We start from the raw sequence: 22786 nt of genomic DNA on the forward strand, positions 1-22786 counted from the left end.
CAGGTGTGGTTGTGCACACCTGTAAAAATGTCGGCTTTCACGAAGTTAAGGTAAGAGGATCAATTTCAAGACTGGGCCACACAGACAGCCTAGTTCAACAAAATCAAAGCACAGGTTATCTAGTCACTACTCTGCTATATACCATGTATTTGAGGAGTTACCTAGTCCCGAGAATAAAGGGGTCTCTTCCATCATCCTTATACCATCTTATAGCAACAGACATTTGACACAAATTTCCCCTGTGACAAAAGATGCATCATGCAAGCCACCAACACATGACCCTCTTCACATCTCTAACCCCTTGTTTCTAATCCCTAGTGAGCCATTAATCCCTAGAAAGCTGCATGGGTAGAGAAAAAAAGCCTTGGGTCTCTTTACTTAGGCCTTTCTCGGAGCAAGGTCTCTGCTGACTTTGGAATTGTATTCAGAGGTTTTTGCTCCTGAAGCGAACTCGTGGCAGGGCCTTCAGGCTGAGGGCCCTCAGGAAGCTTCTCAGCACAGTGTGGTCCCACAGTACAGCCCTAGTAGATAAGGAGATAAGGATTAGAAGAGTTCTTCCATAGGGACTAGAATCCAAGGAAGTAAAGGCTTTACCTTGATATTTAAGAACTCAGAGAAATCTACAGTTCGCTTTCGGCAGCAGGACCAACCCTGACAACAAGAGACCCTGATCAGCTTAGATTCCCTGGGTATATTTCCCTGGGGAAAATGCTCCTGCTAGGCCCCCATCACCTATTCCTCACCTTAAGTGCATCATGGAAGATTGGGACCCCAGGGTGATAGTGACAGGAATCTGTAGATACCAGAAAGCAGGAAAAGAACTATGTCAAATAGCATCCCTCATATTTTCTTCAGGTTCGTGTTAATGGTTCTTCATATAATGTGGAAAGTAAACCAGCAGACTAAAGATCACCCAAATCATGCCCAATTTTTGTTCTCCCTGTTCCCAATAGCCAGCCAGCTGAACAATTAACACCTACTCAGAGCCCAAGGTCAGTATTTACTCACCAGGGAGATTGACATTATGGTCAAAGTGTTGCCCGCAGCCTTTGTTATGGCAGAGCAGAGACATGGAAGCGTTGGTTGAGCTTACTCAAAGGGTATTTCAAGGAGTCTGGCTGCAGAGTGGGGAACACCTCTTAAGTCTGAAGGCTTTTAGCTGCCTAGAAGGGCCAGCTGTTTCTATCTTTAGTTCAGGAGGCGTCCACCTCCAAACATGGGCAAGGGAACTTCAGTTGGTCTTCCCAGCCAATAGGAAAGTGCTCCAGAGTATTTTAGCTCTGAGGCTCAGGAAGAGCCCTTGGAACTTGGGTGAGGTCAGTAACTACAGCAGCTTTAGATGTTGCCAATTCCAAGCCTCTGACATACCAGCAGCTGCTAAGAAACAAAATACTAATTAAGATCCTCCCTCCCTATGTGGTATGGATACAACCCCTCCATTTTCTGCCATTTGGAGTAGCTTGTCTGCCACTACCATTACCCAGCATTGATGCTAGTCACTCTATCTTGCATCTCACCCTCCCCTGCCCATGCTTGCCTAATGTTTAGTATTTCAAAAGGTGACAAAGATCACCATTATGTAGTCTACTGTATGCATCTCCCAAGACAGAATTTTTTCCCTTCCCCTTCAAAAAACAGCACAGAAAATTAAAAGGCTTCAAATGTATTTTAATAAGGTGATGTGGCATTACTGCTTCATTTCTCAGAAAAATTTCAAATTGAAGGTATCAGGAACAAATCAAACATAGTAAGTACACCAATAAAAAAATGCACAGCGTAACTACCTAAGATAGGCATGGCTAAGAGCTACTGTCAGACCTTCAACACACAGCAACCCTGTTCCCAAGATTGTACTAGGCCTATCAAGAAAAGCTGTGAACAGCAATATCAGACAGAAAAGGGCATTCATTCTTGAGTAGTCCTTACCCAAGAAAAACATGAAGGCAAGTTAACACAAGACTTTTTTTTTTAAAGATATACTAAAATGAAAACCTCTAAGAGAAAATGTCTTCCTTAGGACATGAAGGGGTTATATATGAGATATAACAGAACCGTATGTATGTTGTAACCTCTGCGGACATTTGTCTGAATTCTCACCTGGGAGTGAATGGAGGAATTGGGCTAGGTCATTGGAGGATGTTTAGATTTTGTGGTATATATATGGCAGTGTCTCTGGGGTTGAGGGGAATAAAGATGAAAAAGTAATTAAAACATGATGAATGAAGGGGGGAGGGATGGAAGAAAGCAAGGAAGGAAAGAAGGAAACAGGAATGATCAAGATTAATGGAGCTCTCTGAGTTCACTTTGCTATGGTTCAAGGCCCTCAACAATCAACACATTTCAGGAATGCACCAGACAGACTTGAGAAAGCAATATACCACAGACTTTGATTTGTTAAATTAACACCCCTCCCTTGCCCTCTGCCTCCAAGCATACTCCCTAGAGTATTACAGGCAGGGAAGACCTATCTATTGGGAAGAACCCCTAACACTTTTCCAGGGTAGAATTCTGGCTAGTCCAAAAAGAACCTTCTTTTAAGGGTTGCGGGAAACTAGACATTGCAACTTTTATTTAGTATCGGCGGCGTTTATTTGGAGCAAATTCAGCTCCAGGAGCTGGACGGTTGAAAGCAGGAGGATTTCCACCAATTGCTCCAATTCCTTCCATTGTAGCAGCTTGCCCGAAACGTTCAGTTGTTGGTGGGGTCTTAAAAAAGAAAGAGAACAAGGTTAAATACAGTCTATGTTCTCAGTTTCTGGCTCATTTATGGTCTTGCCACTATAAGCCACTTCTACTTAACTATTCAAGACTCCTGACTGCTAGGGGCAAGGTAACTAAGTCTGCTTAGAGTTCTCGTGGACCTGAAAGGAACAGAAGGCTGTACTTCTTTAGCTTTTTATTCATATTTTATATACAACTGAAATTCTTATTTGGATAGGTTCTATCCAAGTTCTTTTTCCAAACCAGGAAGATCAGGTTACTATTTCTCTAGAAACCTTAATTTTATCCAGTTTTGGCCTATTCCATTTTGACATTTGAACAACTTCCAGACTTTAAGAACCATGAGGCCTTTGAATTAACATTCGTTATATGTCATATCTAAGCTTTCTTGACTTGCCCCTCTAAGAGCAACCTGCTGGCCAGGCAATGTGGTGCATGCATTTGGAAGGTAGAGGCAGGAGCATCTCTGTGAGTTTGATGCCAGCCTAGTCTACATTGCAAGCTCCAGGACAGCCAGAACTACAGAGACCCTATCTCAAAAACCCCCAAATCCACAAAACAAAAAGCAATTTGTTTACTGAGGACAACAAATACAGTCAGATATCGTTTAAATTCCAATGTTAAAATAACATGGTATTGAATTTTCTCAAGATTACAAATAAAATACCAGGGACACGGAATAGTGAGACACCTGTTGCCTTACATCTATCAGATCCTGGGTTTAATTATCCTTACCATCCCCTAAACATCTTAAGGTTACATTTTATGTATACCAATACTAATAAAAATCAATACCTGTAATGAAAAACAAAGTAAACTCAGGTAGTAGACGCTGGGCAGATAGCTTAATTGGGTAACTGGGTAAAGTACCTGTCCTGCAAGCTTGAGAGCCCCAGCATCCAATGTTAAAGACCAGTCAACCTAGCCTAACTGGCAAGTTCCAATCACAGATGAATCCTGAGAAACAACACACAATGCACACTTACATGTAGACATATGTGTGCGCACGCGTGTGCGCGCGCACACACACACTCGCACACACACATCCATAAAAATTAGATTCCAGAGGTTGAGAAGTTCATCCTATCACTATTTACAATTATTATGAAGCCCTGTAGTTTATTACCAATCCCAAAGTTCCATCTGGCATCATAGTGGCAGGTCCTGGAGGAGCTGGGGTACCAGTTGGCACAGGAGCAGGGGGCATGGCGCCTCTATTGTTTATGCCCATAGCACCTAAAGCAGAGCAGTATGATTAGTATAGGGGAAAGAGTCTCTTTCCCTACCAAGAAACAATTCAGTAGGATCTGTAGACAAGATATATCAACAGCCGCCCATTTCTAGCCCTAATGTTTCTGGAAATGTCAAGTCATTTAAATGTGGACTATGTAGAAGCTCCGTAACTCAGAGATCAGGTTTAAAAAAAAAGAAAAAAGAAAAGAAAAAGAAATAAGGCTCGTCGGATCTGAGTTTAAATTAAATGGGGGGAAAAAAAGCCAGGCATGGCATCCTAGCACTCGGGGAGAAGACAGGTTCCATGAGTTCAAGACCAGCCTGGTCTACAGGCTGAGTTCTAGGACAGCCAACAGCCAGATATACATAGAAAGACCCTGTCTAGAGAGAGAGAAAAAAGAGCCAGGCAGGATTTTGTGAGGTAGAGACAGGCAGATCATAGTAATTTGCCAGCCAACTCAGGGGGGGAAAAAAGGCAGGCAGTTTTTTGATTACTGGATACCTGCTGCTCTTTCCCTTCTTTCTTTTCTTCTGATGTTACCATGTTTATATTTTCCCATTTCACAGCACCTAGTCTGGCTGATGGGCCTGGAGTCTTTTGGGCTAATGGAGTGGCATCAAATGACCCATTATTGGCTTTATTTCATGCTGTTCTTTTCTATAACTATCCTTTTTGCACCCTAAAAGTCACCAGAACTTACCTCCCATAGCCATTTGGCCCATCCGAATCTCTTGTTCTCTCTGAAAAACAATACAAACTCAACACAGTCCAAGACAACAATCCACTTATGACAAGACAAAGGAAGTAAACAGTGATGACATACTAATGCCCTCTTGCTATTTGTGCAATTACTTCAGGTAACAAATTAGAATTTTCTATTAGGAACTGTAACATGATGGCCGGCTTGTTGGGGTTTCTGTCCCGCCCGGTACCCGACAGCCGGCAACTCCCAAGGAAAATCATACACAAGACTCCATAAGATTATAAACTGATTGGCTCATTAGGTCAGGCTACTTATTAGTTCTTATGACTTATCTTAACCCATTATTCTGATCTATGTTAGCCACACGGGCTCAGTACCTTTTTCAGTGTGACAGCTTACATGTTGCCTCTTCGGTGGTCTGCGCAAGAGTGGCTGAGGGTTTCCTGTGTCCCAGAATACTCCCAATCTCTTTGCTCCACCCCTACTTCCTGTCTGGCTTTCCCGCCTATACTGCCTGCCTGACCAATCAGTGTTTTATTAAAATATGATTGACAGAATACAGACAATTCTCCCACATCAAGGAACAAAAAGAGGCAACAGGGGAAGAAAGTACTAATTTCTTCTTGGGGCTGCAAACCATCTAACTACACGGATAGCAGTGAATTAGCCAAATTCTGCTACAGGACTCGATTTACCTTTTATTGTCACTGGACATGAACAACAAATTTTATCCTAAATTTGCAATAAAGCAAAAGCTCTCTTTCAAACCTTACCTCACTTCCCTATTAACATCTTTTTTCTCCTAAAAGGAACTTTATAGCATAGAAACACTGGTCATAACCTGGTATCCTAACAGATATTTTATGGTAGTTTTGTCTTATCACCACTGGCCTGGCACGTCATGGGCACATGGGAGATATACCGCATCAGGGAAGGTTCCCTTGAATCCTTCTTGCTGTCGCCGCATCATTTCTTCTTGTTGCCGCCGCATTTCTTCCTCACGGCGTCTGCGTTCCTCTTCCTGCCTATAGAGTCACCAAGGTATTTTAATATAAAGGCATTCCAGAGCATGAGCAGACCACTTGGAACAGGAAGAAGCTTTGAGGCAAAGAGACAACCTTACCAAAAACCTGCATAGCTTGCCAAGTACCAGGGCAACACTCAAAGAGATCCAGAGACAAACACTCAGCTCTTTCCCTTTAGTGAAGCCCTAAGGCAATCCCTAGAACCCAAATGCAGCTAAAATATCTACCCAAAGGGAGAACCTGAGAGGCAGCAGGAATTTGCCAGGGAGAATGAAAAAAAAAAAAAGCATCACTCTTGGAAAAAAAAAAGTTAAAGGAGTTACAAGGCTGGTGAGACAGTTTGGTGGAGAAAGGTGCTTACAGATGACCAGTTTAATCCCTAGGACCACACAGGTATAGGAGGGAATTGCTTCTGAAAGTTGTCCTATGGCCTCCACACACTGTTAACATGCGCCCAGGCCCCAAACAAACAAAAGGAGCTACCTGAGCTCTAGCTGCTTTCGTTTCTGAACCTCTTGGTTATGCAGCTCCTCCATTCTCCGAAGTTCTTCTTGACGCCTCATCAAATCTAGCAACAGATTGAGACTTTGATTTTTTCACATATACAATAATTTCCTACAAATATCCAGAAAGCAAAGATGTTGACTAGACATAAGCTATAGTCATTTTGGAAGAGGGAACCTCAATTGAGAGTGGTTGGTGGACAAGCCTACACTGCATTTTCTTGAATGATGTGGCATGGCCCAACTCATGGTGGGTAAACCAGGCATGCATATGCCTTTAATCCCAGCACTCAGGAGGCAGAGGCGGGTGGGTTCACTACACAGAACAAGTTCCAGGACAGCCAGGGCTTCAGAGAGAAACCATTCCTCAAACAAGCAAACAAAACCCAAAAAAAATCAAAAAGAAAGCAAGCAGGGTGGACAAGACATGAGGAGCAACCTAATAAAATTCTCCATCAGTTCCTTCCTGCAGGTCTCTGCCCTACTTAAGTTCCTGTTCTAGCTTCCTACAATGATAGACTGTTATCTGTAATTCTAAAACAAAATAAACCTTTTCCCTCCTCAAATTGCTTTTGACCATGGTGTTTCATCACAGCACTAGAAACCTTAACTAAGACAGTATATAATCCCAGAATGACTATCCAAATGAACTCAAACCTTACTATTTGCTTCTTCATAGAATCTATCTAGTATTCAATATTCCAAACCCACCCACATCAAAATCAACTAATTTATTTCAGGGAACAAAAGCAGAAATTTGTTTTATTCTACCGAAGGACAAAGAAATTACTGAACAAAAAATGACATTTGATATTTATTGTAGTTTTACAACCCACAGGCCTATACTCACCCTGCCTCATTAGCATAACCTGGTGCTCATGGCGTGCTGCCTCCATCTCCATCTCCAGCTTCTCACGAGCCTCCTTGATGTTGCGGTCCACTTGATCCTGCTGCTGCTTCTCCATCTCAATGAGTGCCTTCCAGCGCATGGCATACTCATACTCAAAGGACCCCGGCTGTGCAAATCTAGGTGGCTGTTCTCGCTCCCTATAGACAATATTATGTATATACTTAGTTCAGAATTTCTTAGAATCATTCTTTTCTAAGAGCCAAGTGAACACACACATCTATGTATATATACAAAGATTTGCACAATGTGCAGACACAAATACATATATACACACAGACGTGACTCTTAAACACCACTTTAAATTTCAAGAATGGGAAAGTAACTAGGAGATGGAAGTGTAGTCAAACAGGTTATGATCCTGGGTTCAACTGCCAACACCACATATATAAACACACACCCCACCACCACCACGGAAATACATGAGTCAATCCATCTGGACCACATACTTGTGAAATTGCTGGTTTTTTATAACCAGCTTCTCTGGAAGTCCCTCCTCATCATCTAACTGGTCCATAGGCTCCACAGTCACAGGCCGAGGAAATCTAGGTAAAAGAAGGAGTTAGTGTTAATGAAGTCATACCCCAAAAAGCATGCTCCCTATGCTTGACACTGGCATGATAAACTAATTAGGGACCAGAACTTCAGAACTGGACAACTACAACATTTTTGCCAGGAATGGGAATTTGGCAACAATTCAAACTGTAAGCTGGGTTGGTCTCAAGTTAATGGAGTTAACTCCTCTTTCTTAGTCTCGCAAGTGCTGAGATTTTAGATGTGAATTGCCACATCTAAACATATTTCTGAAGAGATTTTTATACTCCAAATAACCAAGTCATTCTTACTGGCATTATGGATAATTTGGAGTTAACAGCCCAGGTTTCAGATCTCTCAAAAGAGTAAGTCAGTATGTTCTAAGAGTACTTATCTAATATTTGGTAACTCTAGAAAATGAAGAAGAGAAAATGAGACACTACATTCAACAAAACAATTTCCCAAAATTCTAAAATGGGAAAATGTGCTATGATTATTCCACTTGTATGTTTTTCCCTGCATTTATGTCCACCTGGTTCCTGCTGAGGCTGGCATCTCATCTGAAGTTACAGATGGCTTTTCTGGTTTTTTGTTCTCTGTTTAACAGCTCAGGCTGTCCTCGAACTCGCTTTTGTAGACCAGGATGGCCTCAAACTTAAGAGATCTACCTGCCTCTGGAATACTGGGATTAAAGACACGTGCCACCTGCCCAGTGTTACAGTTGATTCTGAGTCAACAGGTAGGTGGTGGGAATCAAACTCAGGTCCTCTGCAAGAGCAGACAATGCTCTTAACCACGGAGGCATCTCTCCATCTTGAAAGTTATCCTCATACCCCTTCCATTAATTTATGATCTATGGCCAGCATGACAGTTCAATGGATAAAGGCACTTGGTTCATGCAAACTAGGCAACCTGAGCCTGGTCCTGAAGCTCATGTAGAGGTGGAAGGAGTGAAAACTGGCTTCCCAAGTGTCCACTATGGCATTTACATGCACTTATATACATAACTATTTAAGATTACACTGAAAATCGTTATTAGAAAAGCTGAGTTAGTGTTAAGTCCTTAAATAAATAAAAATAGCAACAGGATTACAAGACGTTAACTCTCCATACCAAAGAAAGATTAAGGAACCCAAAAACCATTGTCTGAAAACTCTACTTACGTGGTTAGCAAGAAGGAGCCTTCACTGCATCTATCCAGAGCTTTCCGAGCAGCTGGCTTCCCTGAGAACTCAACAATGCCTTTCCCTGAGGGCCTTCCTCGGTCATCCACAATGACCACAGCCCTCTCCACCTGGCCAAACACAGAAAAGGCTTCCTCCAGCAGTTCGTTGGACACATACTGAGGAAGGTTGCGGACTGTAAGGGATGCACTATGACAGGCAAAGCGCACACGTAGCTGCTTTCCACGGAGTGGCATATTATCCAACTCCACTTTGGCAATTTCCGCTAGGGTTCGTGTTTCCTGGGAAAAACAAGAAGATTAGAATTTAACAGAGACGAAATGGTGGGTATGGTGGCATATGCCTTTAATTCTAGCCCTCAGGAGGTAGAGGCAGGCAGATATCCTAGACCAGCCTAGACTACATATTGAGTTCTAGAAGAGGGTCAGAATACTTACCAGTTCAGAATATTTTAATTTACACTATTACACCACAATTACTTCTATTCTAAAATAGTAACTACTTTGTGTACGAATGTTTTAACTGTATATAGATTTATGCATAATGTATGTACTTGGTGTCTTTGGTGGTCATTAGAGGCTATCAGAATGCCTGACCAAGAAACTTATTTAGGTCAGGCAGTAGTAGCACACACTTTTAATCCTATCACTCAGGAGGTAGAGGCAGGTGGATGTCTGCAAGACCTAGTTCCAGAACAGCCAGAGCTACATAGTTAAGTCCTTGTCTTGAAAAACAAAAACAAAAACAAAACAAAAGCTTCTTTCTTATATACTATTCCTAAACCAAATGAGATTTTTATTTGTTTTTTTGAGACAGGGTCTCTCTGTAGCCCAAGCTGCCATGGACCTCACTGCACATCACATTGGCCTCGAACTCAGAGATCCTGCCTCTGCCTCCTGAGTGCTGGAATTAAAGGTGTGCACCACCACTGCCCGGGTTAACTCAAACCAGACTTAAACATAAGATCTGCACAAAACATCGGCAGAACTGAGAGCACCACTGAGCAGCAGCACATTTATCTAATATCAGAGTCTGCATTTGATTCCCAACTGTCTCCCTCAGAAAGAAAATGCACTTTCACTTGACTAATAGTAAAAGATTTTGAATCCCTTGGGGTTTTTAAGAGTAAGACAATACATGTCATATACACGGATTTTGGGAATAATATAAACCTTGATAACCACCAAAACAAACTTCATTTTCACTTAACCCAAGCATGGTAGTGCAAGCACGTGTATCATCCAGCACTTGGGAAGTAGACGTAGGAATCCTATGAGTTCAAGGAAACCCTGGGGTTACATAATGAGATCTGCAAGCAAAAATAACCCCCATACTTTATAGGCTTTGTGTACAAGGCCTTCAAGTCAAAGGGAAAATAATCTTACCAAGCGAATAAAGCCAAAGCCTTTATCCTTATGAATGAAAACCTCGCCTGCTTTCCCGTATTTCTCAAAAAGTTTCCTCATTTCCTCCTCAGTGATGTCAGGAGGAAGATTGCCCACAAAGAGACGGCTTCGTTGGGTGAAAGTCTTCTCTCCTGGTTTCCTAAAGTTCTTCAGGTCAATGGTTAAACCTTCATCTAGAAGAAGACAGTCAATCAAAAGATTAGAAAAAGAATTAGCCATATCCTCAGCATTGCTTTTGTGATGAAGACAAACACCACTTCCAAGTGCATCCTATCCAATTCATCAGTAAATGGCATTTTAGAATGTGAAAGCAGCAGTTGTGACACATGCCTTTGATCCCAGCACTCGGGAGGCAGAGGTAGGCGATGTCTGAGAGTTTGAGCCCTAGCCTGGTCTACAGACCAAGTTCCAGGACAGGCAGGGCTGTTAACACAGAAAAACCCTGTCTCAAAAAAAAAAAAACACAAACAAACAAACCAAAACAAACAGATGTGTATGTATGTCTGCCTGGATGAGTTTATATGCAGATCCCTGGAACAGGTGGTTGTGACCCATCTGATATGGGTACCCAGAATGGAACCTGGATCTTTTCCAAGGCTCAGCTTTTAATTAACTACTGAGCCACCTCATCAGCCTCTACTTCTATTGCCTCCATTTCAAAAAAATTACTTTATGTGTGTAAGTGTGACTATGTTCCATGTGTGTATGGGCCCCCATGGAAGTCAGAAAAGGATGGTGGATTTCCTGGGAGTTACAGTTGGTACAAAAATACCTTATGCAGGTGCCAGGAATCTAACTCAAGACCTCTGGAAGAGCAAAATTAACCATTTCTCTAGTCACCCCCATATTATTTGGTTTTTCAAGACAGAGTTTCTCTGTAGCTTTGGAGCCTGTCCTGGAGTTAGCTTTTGGAGACCAGGCTGGCCTCGAACTCACAGAGATCCACCTGCCTCTGCATCCCAAGTGCTGGGATGAAAGGCGTGCACCACCACTGCCCAGCCAGGTTTCCATTCTTATAAGTACTCAGATTCCTAAAGGAACGAGAACACACAAAGACTTTTTAACAGATTAAAAATAACCCGGGCATAGACCAAAAACTAAGTCTTATTATAATTAATATTCCATTAAGTCTTAATTTTTTTTCCTATATCCTCTGATGGTTATCTCTAAGGCCCAAACTACACACAGGCAGATATTTGTTTGTCAGTAGAACATGCCAATAACAGTATACCTATACTCTACTGATGTCTGCTCAGGTTATCACCCCCCTTCTATCATAAAAATACCACTTAATAACCAAATAGGAAAAGCTAGAGTTGGCTTGGCAGGTAAGAGCACTTATTATTCTTCAGAGGATACAAGTTTGATTCCCAGCACCAACGTGGTAGCTGACAACCATCTAAAAACAAAAAAAAAAAAAAAACAAAAAAAAAAAACAAAACAAAAAACCTCGGAAGATCCAATGCCCTCTTTTGACCTCCATGAGCACTAGATACACATAAGAACAAAACATTCATACACATAAATTAAATCTTATTTTAAAAACAAACAGGAAGCTGGAAAGATGGCTCAGTGCTTAAGAGAAGCCAGTTTCAATTCCTAGCACCTATATGGTAGAGCTCACAACTCTCTGAAACTCCAGTTCCAGGGGATCAGAACCCTCACACACCATCAATATACATAAAATAGAATACATAAAATACATAAAATAGAATAAATTTTAAAATTTTTTTTAAAAAAAACACACACACACAGAACAAAACAGAACAGGATATATTCCAATATTCCGGAGGGAAGCAGAGGCTAAGTCGGCAGTCAAGGGCTGCACACTGAGACCCTACCTGAAAAAAAAAAAATAAAGGCCAGGCAGTGATGGCGACTCCTTTAATTCCAGGACCCAGGAAGGCAGAGGCCAGCCAGCCTGGTCTACAGATTTAGTTCCAGGACAGCCAAAGCTGTTAGAGAAATCATGTCTTATAAAAATCGGGGAAGAAAGTTAAAAAAAAAAAAAACAAAAAAAACCAACAACAACCAAAAGTATGCTACAAAAGCCCTATTCACCCATAATCCTAAAAACCATGAAACTGTTCTTGATGGAACCTATTTATGTTCCATCACTCACAATTTACTTACTCTGGCTGCTGGCCTGCTGTCCATTTGCAGGTATTGGTGGGGGTGGTTGCTGCTGCTGTTGCTGCTGCTGCTGATGGTGCTGCTGGTGGTGATGTTGATGGTGCTTCCTTGGAGTATGGTTCTGCTTCTCCAAGTTAAAGGTTTTATTGCTCTGCATGTTTGCACCCTACAGAAAAAAGTAGAATGTCAAATATCCAGCATTAATTATCTTGATATTCTATCGTCTGTGTTTTGCAACTGGTTTCTCTGAATAACAAGGCACAATTTAGGACAGCCTAAGATATTTAAGGCTGTATTTTTAGCATATGCCTTTAATCCCACCACTTGGGAGGCAGAGACAGGCAGATCTCTGTGAGTTTGAGGCCAGCCTAGGCTACAAGAGCTAGTAGTTTCAGGACAGGCTCCAAAGCTACAGAGAAACCCTGTCTCGAAAAACCAAAAAAGACTGTATTTTTTTTAAAAAAAAAAACCTCCCCCCGCCATCCTCCCAAGGTTTGTGAGGCAGAGGCAGAGAGATCGCTGAGTTCAAGTATAGTCTGGTCTACAGTGCAAGTTCTAGGACAGCCAGGGCTACAGAGAAACTAAAGCTTGAAATACTAAAAAACAACGAAATAAAACAAAACCACAAAGGGTCAGGCCTGATGGAGCACACCTTTAATCCTAGCACTCAGGAAGCAGACAGAGGCAGATCTCTGAGTTTGAGGTCAACCTGGTCTACATACTAAGTTTCAGGCTAGCCAATACTGCCCAATGAGATCCTGTCTCAAAACAAAGAAGAACAAAAAATCACAAAGAGTTAGGCATGGGGTATGGTGCTGGTACATGCCTTTAATCCCAACACTTTCTAAATTTTTTCTAATCTATTTAAAATACATTAGTGCTGGGTGGTGGTGGCACATATGTGGCTTTAATTCTAGACTTGGGAGACAGAAGGTGGATTTCTGTGAGCTTGAGGCTAGCCTGGTCTACAGAGTACAAGGACAGTCAGGGCTACACAGAAAAACCCTATCTCAAAAATAAATAAGATGCATCTAACTCCAGCTCCATATAATTAAATGCTATCTTCTTGCCTCAATGGGCACCTGCCCGCACTCACACAAACAAACAAAAAATCTTTACAAGTTTTAAATTAAAAAAAAGCACCCACTCAGTGTGCACCTGTTGTAGTGGCACATGCCTTTAATCCTAGTACCTGGGAGGCAGAGAGAACCAGGGTTACATAGAGTAAGTAGTGGTCTCCAAAAAACAAACCACAGTCTGGGATGCTGAGAATCCTGGGATATCTCAATAAAATAACAAAAGATAAAAAGCAAACAAAACTACCATAAAAAGTTCAGAAGTCTTGATCATCATCATTACCTAAAGCAAAGTTCACTATAGATACTTCCAAATTAAGTGAGGAAAGTATGGACTGCAAGGTTAAAGACTTAGGTTTGAATTATGGTCCCAATACTCACTACAGTGAAATCTGCCTCATTTCTTATAATGCTGTTATAAACAGGCATTCAAAAATATCTGCTCCTTGATATGGCTATAAGGATTAGAGAATAACTCACCACTGGCATATATTGAGCACTCACTAAAGTTTTTTTTTTTTTAAACAAGTTCCAGGAGATCTGGGGCTGTTACACAGAGAAACACTGTCTTGCAAGACCAAAACAAAACCTTACCCCTGAGGAGCAGATTGGGTATGAGGAAGGTGAGAGAGGGGGAATGCGAGGAAAGGGGGGTTACTGGGATTGGCACGTAAAAAAAATAAATTTAAAAAGACATTTTAAGTGCATGGGTGTTTTATCTGCATGTCGATGTACCAAGTGTATTATGTGCCTTATGTCCTTTGATGCTAGAAGATGGCTCTGGTACTAGAGCTACAGTTATAAGCTGCTACCTGGATGCCAGAAATCAAGCCCAGGTACTCTAAAAGTGCAACAAGTACTCTTAATGGCTGAGCCATATTCCCAATCTCTATAGTAATTCTTAATCACGATAGGGTTTGAGAACAGGTTGTGAATGAGCCTAAGAGTGAACTCAATTTGTAGCAAAGCAAAAGAAAAGCAAATACAAAAAAACAAAATGTTCCCTTTTGTCATTTGAAAACTAAGAAAAGACAAGATGAGTCAGCCTTACAGTAAGGGCTCTTGCCTCTAAACCTGATAACCTGAGTTCAATTCCTGGGCTCCACATAGTAGGAGAGGAGAGAACCACGAACTTACTAATTAATTCTTGCAATTTATTCTTTGATTACACATACACACAAATATATGTAATAAAGACTAAATCTCTGTATGTAGCCAAGGCTGGTCTTGAACTCTGATCCTCCTACTTTCAGTTCTCAACTGCTTGCTTTATAAGCACGTCCAACCGTGTCTAGCTAAAAAGCTGACAGTCTTTTAAAAACGGAGGATCACTGTCCTCATCCCAAAACTCATGACTCATCCAGTGAATGAAGATCCCCTAGTCAGAATTCAGTTGAAGCAAAGTTGTCAATAAAAGGAGCAGAAAGGCCAGGTGGTGGTGGTGCAAGCCTTTAATCCCTTGGGAGGCAGAGGCAGGCAGGTCTCTGAGTTCGAGTCTAATCTGGTCGTGAGTTTCAGGACAGGCTCCAAAGCTAAAGAGAAACTCTGTCTCAAAAAAAAATATTAATAATAATAAAAAAAGTACAGAAGGTTTTTCCACATACTGTTATCACAGGATACCTTTAATAAAAGAAAAATTATGTCCCAAATTGTGATAAATTTTTGACTGTTGGTTTTAGTTAAGTACATACAAAAGTTTTTCTGTTCTTTATTTTCTATCTGAAGGCTATTTCAGAAGGCAGAAAGTGTGTCAGAGTCAGATCAGTGGGTAAAGGCACTTGTTAACAAGCCAGTACTGAGTTTGATCCCAGAAATCACAGGATGGAAGGGGGAACCAACCCCATGAAGTGGTCCCATGATTCTCTACATGCATACCATGGTACACACAAACCTATACATAGTATTTTTTTAAAATTAAAAAAAAACACACAAGAGCCATCAAGATGCTCATACCTTTTCAATTCAGGAATAAGAATCACACTCCTAGACTTAACCTAAAAAAATTTTAAACGTCAGAAAACTAAAAAACCCAAACAAAAACTCCAATTGAGGCAGTACATCAAAAGATCAAAAGGTGGAAGCAAAAGACGAAGTTTCAGGCCAGCCAAGGGCATAAAATTTCAAAAACCAACTGGAAAGACAGGTCAGCAGTTAAGACAGCAGTTATGAGCTCTCTTGCAGAGGACATGAGTTCAGTTCCGAACATCAATGTCAGGTGGCTTCATGACCTGGGCTCTGTGTGTGTGTGTGTGTGTGTGTGTGTGTGTGTATCTGAAGAGAGAAACGGTTTGGGGCTGGGTGGGTAGAGAATCTAGGAGTTGGGAGAGGGAAAGAATGATCAAACTATATATACTGGATGAAATTTTCTATTTTAAAAAAGATATGCAGGCAAAACACCCCCACACACACACAAAGGCACAAAATAATGAAGTATTTTTTTTAAACCACAAAACAGAAAAAAAAAAGAAAAATTTACGGTGTGGCCATGAAAATATTCACTACAATGGCCTTTATGGAGATGAATACTAAATTTTTGAAACAACTCTGATGGGAATCACATGGCACTGAAAATTATGAGGATTATATTGTCTGTGTGTGAGAGGGAGAGAGAAAACTTTGATTTTTCAAGAGATAAATGAACAATATACAGACCAAAAAACACGTATCTGTACTATTGATAATCTTTCATTTCACCAATTCATTTAACAAATACTGGATGCCTACTATTTGCTAGGTGATATTCTAGATGGACATATCACATTTTGGTTTTCAGAGCCTACTTTTCTGTGAAAGCTAAAATAGACATAATAAACAAATTACACAGGACTTAAGAGGTTAAGTGCCAATTAAATACAAAACTGGGAGAGATGAGGCACAAATGGGCTATCTGGGGGCCGAATGTGATTTTGAATTGCCTGACTGAAAAGCTGACCTTTCGGAATAGACATGAATTGTCACAACATTCCCTCCCTCCTTCTCTCTCTCTCTCTCTCTTTTTCAAGACAGGATTTCTCTGTACAGCACTGGCTGTCCTGGAACTTGCTCTGTAAACCATCCTCTCTGTCTCCCACAGGGATTAAAGGTGTGTGCCACCACACCACTCTCACCACATCTCTCTGCAATGTTATAAAGCACCAGTTAATAAGGCACTTATTAACACTCTGTGCTGCACCCCTAGGACCCTTACAGCTAAAGGAGAACTGACTCCTACAAGTTGTCCTCTGACCTCACTTACATACACACACTGAACTTAAAAATGGTTGAGACAAAATTTCTCTATGTACTCCTGGCTACACTGTAGCTTACTGTGCAGACCAGGCTAGCCTTGAACCCAAAAGACTCACCTGCCTCCCAGAGTGCTGAGATTAAGGCATGTACCTCTAGGCCCAGATGGGACAAAACCCATGCCTGGTATGTGAAAAAAAAAAAAACAAACAAACAAACCACAAGCCCAAAACAACCAAACAACAAACCCTACGGTGGGTAGCTCATGCCTACAATTTCAGCACTCTGAGAGCCTGAGGCAGGAAATGAGTCTGAGGGCAACCAGGGTTATACAGACCAGGAGGGAGGGAGAAAAAAGGAAAAAAACAAACAAGCAAGCCTGGTCCCAACATCCATATTGAAAAATTCACAAATGTGTGTAACTCCTGTGCTAGGAAATCAGACACCTATGGTCTTCTTGAACACCATATGCACATATCCACATACAGATATACATAAAAAACAATAATTATCATCATTATGGTACACCCTTTGTGATGACTATTTTTGGTTGTCAACTTGACTATATATGGAATTAATTAAAACCCAAGAAGCTAGGTACACCTGTGAGGGATTTTTTCTAAATTAAGTCATCCGAATTGTGAAGACCCACCTTATGGGCCACACCTTCTGGTGGCAGCAAATATAAAGGACATGGAAGAAAGAAGCTTGCTTTCTTTGTCTGCCTGCCCTCAATCTCAATGGCAAGTCCATTCCTTCACGGGCACTTTACACCAGTTGAGACATCCAGCCTCATGGACAGAACTACTGGGTTCTTGAACTTTCCATTAGTAAACAGCCATTGTTGAATTAGCTGGACCACAGCCAATCAGTCACTCCAATAAACTCCCTTTATATCTATCTATCTACCTATCTATAAATAGATATAGACAGATCTATCCGTTCTAGAGAATCCTAACATACCCTTATAGTCATTAACATAAATTTTTAAAATTATTTTATTTTCATTATGTGTATATTTGTGTGTCTCTGTGTGGCATTGTGTATGCAAGTACAGTGTCTGATGAGGACATGACAGCCCCTGGAGATGGAGGTTTCAGGGAGCTGTGAAGCCTCCTGACATGGTTGTTGGGAACTAAACTCAGGTCCTTTGCAAGAGCAATGGATATTCTTAACAGCTGAGCCATCTCTCCAGCCCCCATCTGTATCTTTTTGAAGTTGCACATTAAGGCAAACAGTTTGTAGGAAGCTAAAGACATAGTTTAGGGGTTAAGAACACAGGTGTACACAGATAAACCCTGTCTCAAAAAATAAAACAAAAACAAATATTTGTTGTTCTTGAAGAGGACCCACAGTGCTTCACATCTACAGTGTAACTCAGTTCTTCTGACCTTCATGGACACACAAGGTGTAGACATACACACTGATGAAATACCCACATGAAACAAAAAATAAATAAATCTAATTTAAAATATGCCAGTCAGAGGTGGTAGAATTCACCTTTAATCTCAGCACTGGGTAGGCAGAGACAAGTGGATCTCTGTGAGGTCTACAGAGCTAATTCCAGGACATCCAGCTACACAACCAAACCCTGTTTCCAAAAGCAAACAAAAAAAGAAAATACCAGGAAAAAAAGTTTGTAACCTTTCTTATGATACACAATAAACCACTATGTAATTAAATCGTTAACATGGCTGGACATGGTGGAGCACACCTTTAATTCCATCATTAAGAAGGCAGAGGCAGGCAGATCTCTGGTCTACATAAGATCCAAGGTTGCCAGGGCTACATAGAGAAATCCTGTCTCCCCCTGCCACCTCTCCAAAAATAAAGTGTCAATCATGTCAATCACGCCCCTATTGTATTGGACACTTTAGGTTGCTTCTAATATTTATAATTAGAATCAATGCACACAGAGATTCATGTTAGTCTTTATTTTTTGAGAGGTGGCAGGGGGAGATTTACTTTTCCTGAGACATTACTGTTTTACTTTACACTCCAATGTACCATTTGAGGTTTAGCTTTCCCTCATTTCAGTAATGTCAACATAATTTTAATGAATCCTGGATACCCAATTTATTAAACTACCATAATTTAGGAGCTTTTAGTTTTTTTCCCTATTACAGCACTGTAGTGCTTTAAGCTTTGTTTACTTATTAGGAAACACTCTTAGTTTTGTGACTCTCGCTAATGTAGTTTTCCTGAAAAGCTATTATTTTAAATGTTATCAACAGGTGTAGTGATTTAATGGCAAATAAAGCATATTTTTTTTTCAAAAAGTTTTTGCTTTTCAAGATAGGGTTTCTCTGTGTAGCTCTGGCTGTCCTGGAACTTGCTCTGTAGACCAGACTGACCTCGACCTCACAGACATCCACCTGTCTCTGCCTCTCCAGTGCTGGGATTACAGGCATGCGCCACCAAGCACAGCTCCTGGCAATGATTTAAAAATAAACTGGGTACTGAGTAAAGTGACTTAGTCCTGTAATCCTAACCTCTGCTGTTTGAGGTCAGCCTGGGCTATAGTGTAAACCTGTCTCAAAAAAAGAAAAAAAGATGTAAGATGTGATGGTGCATGACTGTAATTCCACCATTGTGTAGGCTGAGGTAAAATAGTTTTAAGAAAGCCTTGGCTATGTATCAACACCTCCCCCTCCTCTAAAAAAAAGACAAAGAAATGAAAGCCCACCCCAGAAACAGTTGAAGATAGGGAAAGAAAGGTATTAGAATCCAATCTTTTTCTATTTTAAGTGCAGGTATTAAATGTTCCCCTTCCTCTACTTCCAAAGCAGTCAGTGGCTTTTTGTCCTCTTCACAGCCATTTGTCCCTCTAAATCTTACCTTTTCTCAGGTTGGAATCCAGGAAACATTTTTCCTCCAGCCTTTAATTACAGTGACACTCTGAAGGCCAAGACAGGATGATTCCCAGGTTTCCTGCCAGCATGGGCTACACATAGTTCCTGGACAACCTGGGCTATATAATGAGGCCCTGTCTCCAAAAACAAACAAAAAACTGGGTATTCTAGGCCACTCCTTTAGTCCCAGCACTGAGGGGGCAGAAGTAGGTGGATTTGAGTTCCAGACCTGAGTTTTCCAAGTCAGCTATACCTACACAGTGTAATTCTGTCCTTAAAAAAAAAAAGAGAAAAATATTCTAAACCATTTATTTCAAAGGAGGTTGTATTTTGGCTTTGGAAAGTATATTCTGGAAAAATAAGTTTATTCTGGGGCTGGCAGAGATGGGAGAGAATAAAGAGGATGAAGGGGAAGAGCAGCCATCTTTATGTACTATAAACATGTATGAAATTGTCAAAGAATTTTTTTTTAAAAAGTGCACTCTACAAATTAAGATAACATATTTAGTGTTCATTAAAATCCAGGCAACAAGATGAATGAGAATGGGATGATGCACACCTTCATTCCCAGGCCCCACTCAGGAGGCATCTTAGCCCACTCCTTTAGTCCCAGCACTGAGGAGACAGAAAAGTAGGTGGGTCTCTGTGAGAGAGGCCAACTTGGTCTACATGGTGAGTTCTAGGCCAGGCCATTTAGAAATTGAGACCCTGTCTCAAAAAAAAAAAAATTCCAGGCAATGTTCTACACGTACATTATTTTATTAGTGCCCCCAGCTGTTATTATTTTGAATGAAAACAGAAACCTAAAAAATACTTTACCCACACAAGGCCACACCAGTGTAAGAAATGGAACCTAGATCTGTTGACCTCTAAAACTCAAAACCATTCCGCAGCAAAGCCTTAAATTCAATTTAAACTCCAACAAATTCACTGACTACGTCACCTAACTTGTGATGTAGTGACAAGTTTTATATATATAAAACATATATATATAAAATGGGAGTGAATAGCAGTTAGTGACCTTAAAGGCCTGGTTAACTTTAAGGCCTAAGTGAGATACTACTACAAAGCATTTAGCTGTCATTCTGGAATAGACAAAGCACTTGTTCCTGCAGGAAACTACCATTTCTAGTTCCACTTATGGAGCAGGAATGTTAAACAAATGTCCTCTCAGGAGGCAGAGGCACTCTGTAGAACAGGCTGGCCTCAAACTCAAGAGATTGGCCTGCTTCTGCCATCACACCTGGCCATGAAAAACTTCTAATAACCAAAATGCCCACGTTTATGTTTTGAATAAAGATCCCCACAATCTGTCCCTTTCTTGTAGTATTTTCCCAAAGTTTGCATTTGCCAATGAATGTAAGGTAGTACTGTCTAAAGCACCTGAGCTACCACCGTATTCACAGTTGAGTACCAGGCACTCAAGACATACTTCCTACCACCAACTGCAGCAATGTAATTTCACGATATATGCAGAAATAAACTTAGGAACCCCTAACTCTTGGCCTTCAGAAGGAGATCAGCAGCAAGAATTTCTGTTCACTTATGTGTCCTAAGATTACCCATGATGAAAAGGACTGTTGAGAGTGTATGTGTTGATTAGAAAGACTGTAGCTACTGTGTGCGATACAACTGCACACGTGTTTAGTACAGGACTACGTTAGTACAGGCATCTGAGAGCTAAGTCAAGGATCAAGGATCCCTCAGTATTTAGAAGAGTCAAATTACTAAGTGGAAAACGCTGGAGAAATACAATGTGAATTTACCAGGCTGAAATGGCCGCCCGGTGGGCCACCGTGAAAGCTGTAAAATACAAACATGGTAAAGGCTGCTACTGAGGTTTTTTTTTAAGGACTTTTAATTTAATAACAACAAAGTTGTACAAACATAAATTTAAGCACTATCTCCAATTAGAGCAGCCAGATTTGGGGGGAAAAAACTCACACAGCTCAGTCTCATTTTAAGATTAAGAAAAAATTTCGCTTAAATAACATGAAAAGTCCACCAAAATTTGTTGTCAAATTGAAGTCCGCATTCAACTGAGCATCTTGCACTTTACCTGGTAACTCTAACTCCTACACCTACCTTGACTTCGATTTGAGCACAGCAAAGTGTCTGTCTCCCAATCCTCTCTAACCCCGACTTCTGTTAAAAACACAAAGAAAGGTGTCAGCTTACAGTAAGACTTCCACAAAGTGAAAAAGTAAAGCCATAAATCTAAGTTTAACTTGGAAAAGCTTAAGCAGCAAGAGGTTTGGAAAAAAGGCGCGCGCGCTTGAGAGCGCGAAGATGGGGTGGAGGTGTTTCATGAACTTAGCTCCAAAATGCCAAAGGGGTCTGAACTAGCAAACTTCAAGCTTAAAAGTTGTTTTCACAAAGAAACATAGCTCCAGGGGCCCCACTGGCCCTCTCGGAATTAATGGCCTCGCGGGGCTGAGGAGGAGGAGGAGGAGGAGGAGCGTCCGACAAAGCAAAGCGCCACCTCCTCCAACCACGACTTCAGGGCTTTCGCATAATAGACCCCACACCCTCCGGCCCAGGGCGGTTCAAAAGCCACCAACTTATGGTCGCTTTGGGAATGAGTAGTACAAAAGAGCCGGGCAGGAAAGCAAGAAAGGCATGGGCTTAAGTCCCGCGCGTGGAGCGGCGAGCGTGCCGGACCCCACGGGTGGGCTGCGAAGGCCGTACGCGGAGGGGGAAAGGCCTCACGGGGCCTTCGAACCCACATCCTCTGTCCAAACTCAGCCTCGCCCTAGCCCCTTCCTTCGCGGATCGTCGCAGGAAGCCCCACTGCCCTCCCAAATAAGCACCGAGCCGTCCCTAAACTCACCCTCTGCCCACAGTTCTTTGCTCAGAGTAACGGCGACGCTGCACGGCCTCCACCGTCCCGAGAAAAGAGCGCGCGACCGCCGGAAACGAGCCGACGGAGCTCGGTGCCTCCCAAGGGGGTCAATGTTGGATTCCCGATTGGCTACGTGAACTGCCAATCAAAGTTTATCTCCAGAGGAAGACTCATTTGTCCGCCATTTCTTAGATTCTATTGGCTACCAACTGTCAAAGCCTTGGGTTCGTGTGAACGACAGATGGGGGACAAAGAGCGAGGCTTTGTACCTTCTGCGCATGCACGAGAGGCGCTGCGTGAGAGACGGAAAAGGAAGGGGGAGGGGAGGTAGCTTTGGACGGTAGGAGGTCGGAAGGAAAGACTAACCGGCCCACGAAAGGACTGAAAGACCTAGTGGTGGGAGGAGGAAAGGAGAGAACTAGTGAGAGAGGAAAAGTGGAG

At 41.6% G+C, this 22786-nt stretch overlaps 2 protein-coding genes across 6 annotated transcripts in view; both read right to left on the reverse strand.

Moving 5' to 3' along the window:
- Window positions 1-1381, reverse strand: part of Itgb1bp2 (integrin subunit beta 1 binding protein 2) — a 35648-nt gene extending 34267 nt beyond the window's left edge. Inside the window, exons 1-4 of one of the 4 annotated variants that reach the window (XR_007228430.3) lie at window positions 1009-1381; window positions 744-793; window positions 595-651; window positions 379-521 (exon numbers count right to left, since the gene is read on the reverse strand). Coding sequence is in view for 3 of the 4 variants with exons in the window: in XM_085684856.2 (XP_085540982.1) it covers window positions 379-521; window positions 595-651; window positions 744-793; window positions 1009-1072 (314 nt within the window). In the remaining variant the exon portion in view is untranslated. The remainder of the gene's footprint in view (window positions 1-378; window positions 522-594; window positions 652-743; window positions 794-1008) is intronic. The other 3 variants (XM_085684856.2, XM_048417723.3, XM_048417725.3) reach the window with 3 other exon arrangements.
- A 266-nt stretch (window positions 1382-1647) lies between these two features.
- Nono (non-POU domain containing octamer binding) lies at window positions 1648-22486 on the reverse strand. Of its 2 annotated transcripts, XM_048417722.3 has the most exons (12): window positions 22334-22486; window positions 21589-21648; window positions 12351-12516; window positions 10197-10390; window positions 8791-9092; window positions 7543-7638; window positions 7037-7233; window positions 6167-6251; window positions 5581-5683; window positions 4656-4695; window positions 3848-3957; window positions 1648-2706 (listed from the first exon to the last, which is right to left on the reverse strand). In XM_048417722.3, the coding sequence occupies exons 3-12, from the start codon at window positions 12505-12507 to the stop codon at window positions 2572-2574; spliced, it is 1419 nt and encodes a 472-aa protein (XP_048273679.1). In that variant the 5' UTR covers window positions 12508-12516; window positions 21589-21648; window positions 22334-22486; the 3' UTR covers window positions 1648-2571. The 2 variants fall into 2 exon arrangements, with proteins under 2 accessions (XP_048273679.1, XP_087758658.1); XM_087902532.1 differs by lacking the exons at window positions 21589-21648; window positions 22334-22486 and adding an exon at window positions 18152-18242.
- Between the last annotated feature and the right edge of the window lie 300 nt (window positions 22487-22786).

This window comes from Myodes glareolus, chromosome X (genome assembly GCF_982192425.1).
Source record: "Myodes glareolus chromosome X, mMyoGla1.1, whole genome shotgun sequence".
In the NCBI taxonomy this organism is placed as follows: Eukaryota; Metazoa; Chordata; class Mammalia; order Rodentia; family Cricetidae; genus Myodes; species Myodes glareolus.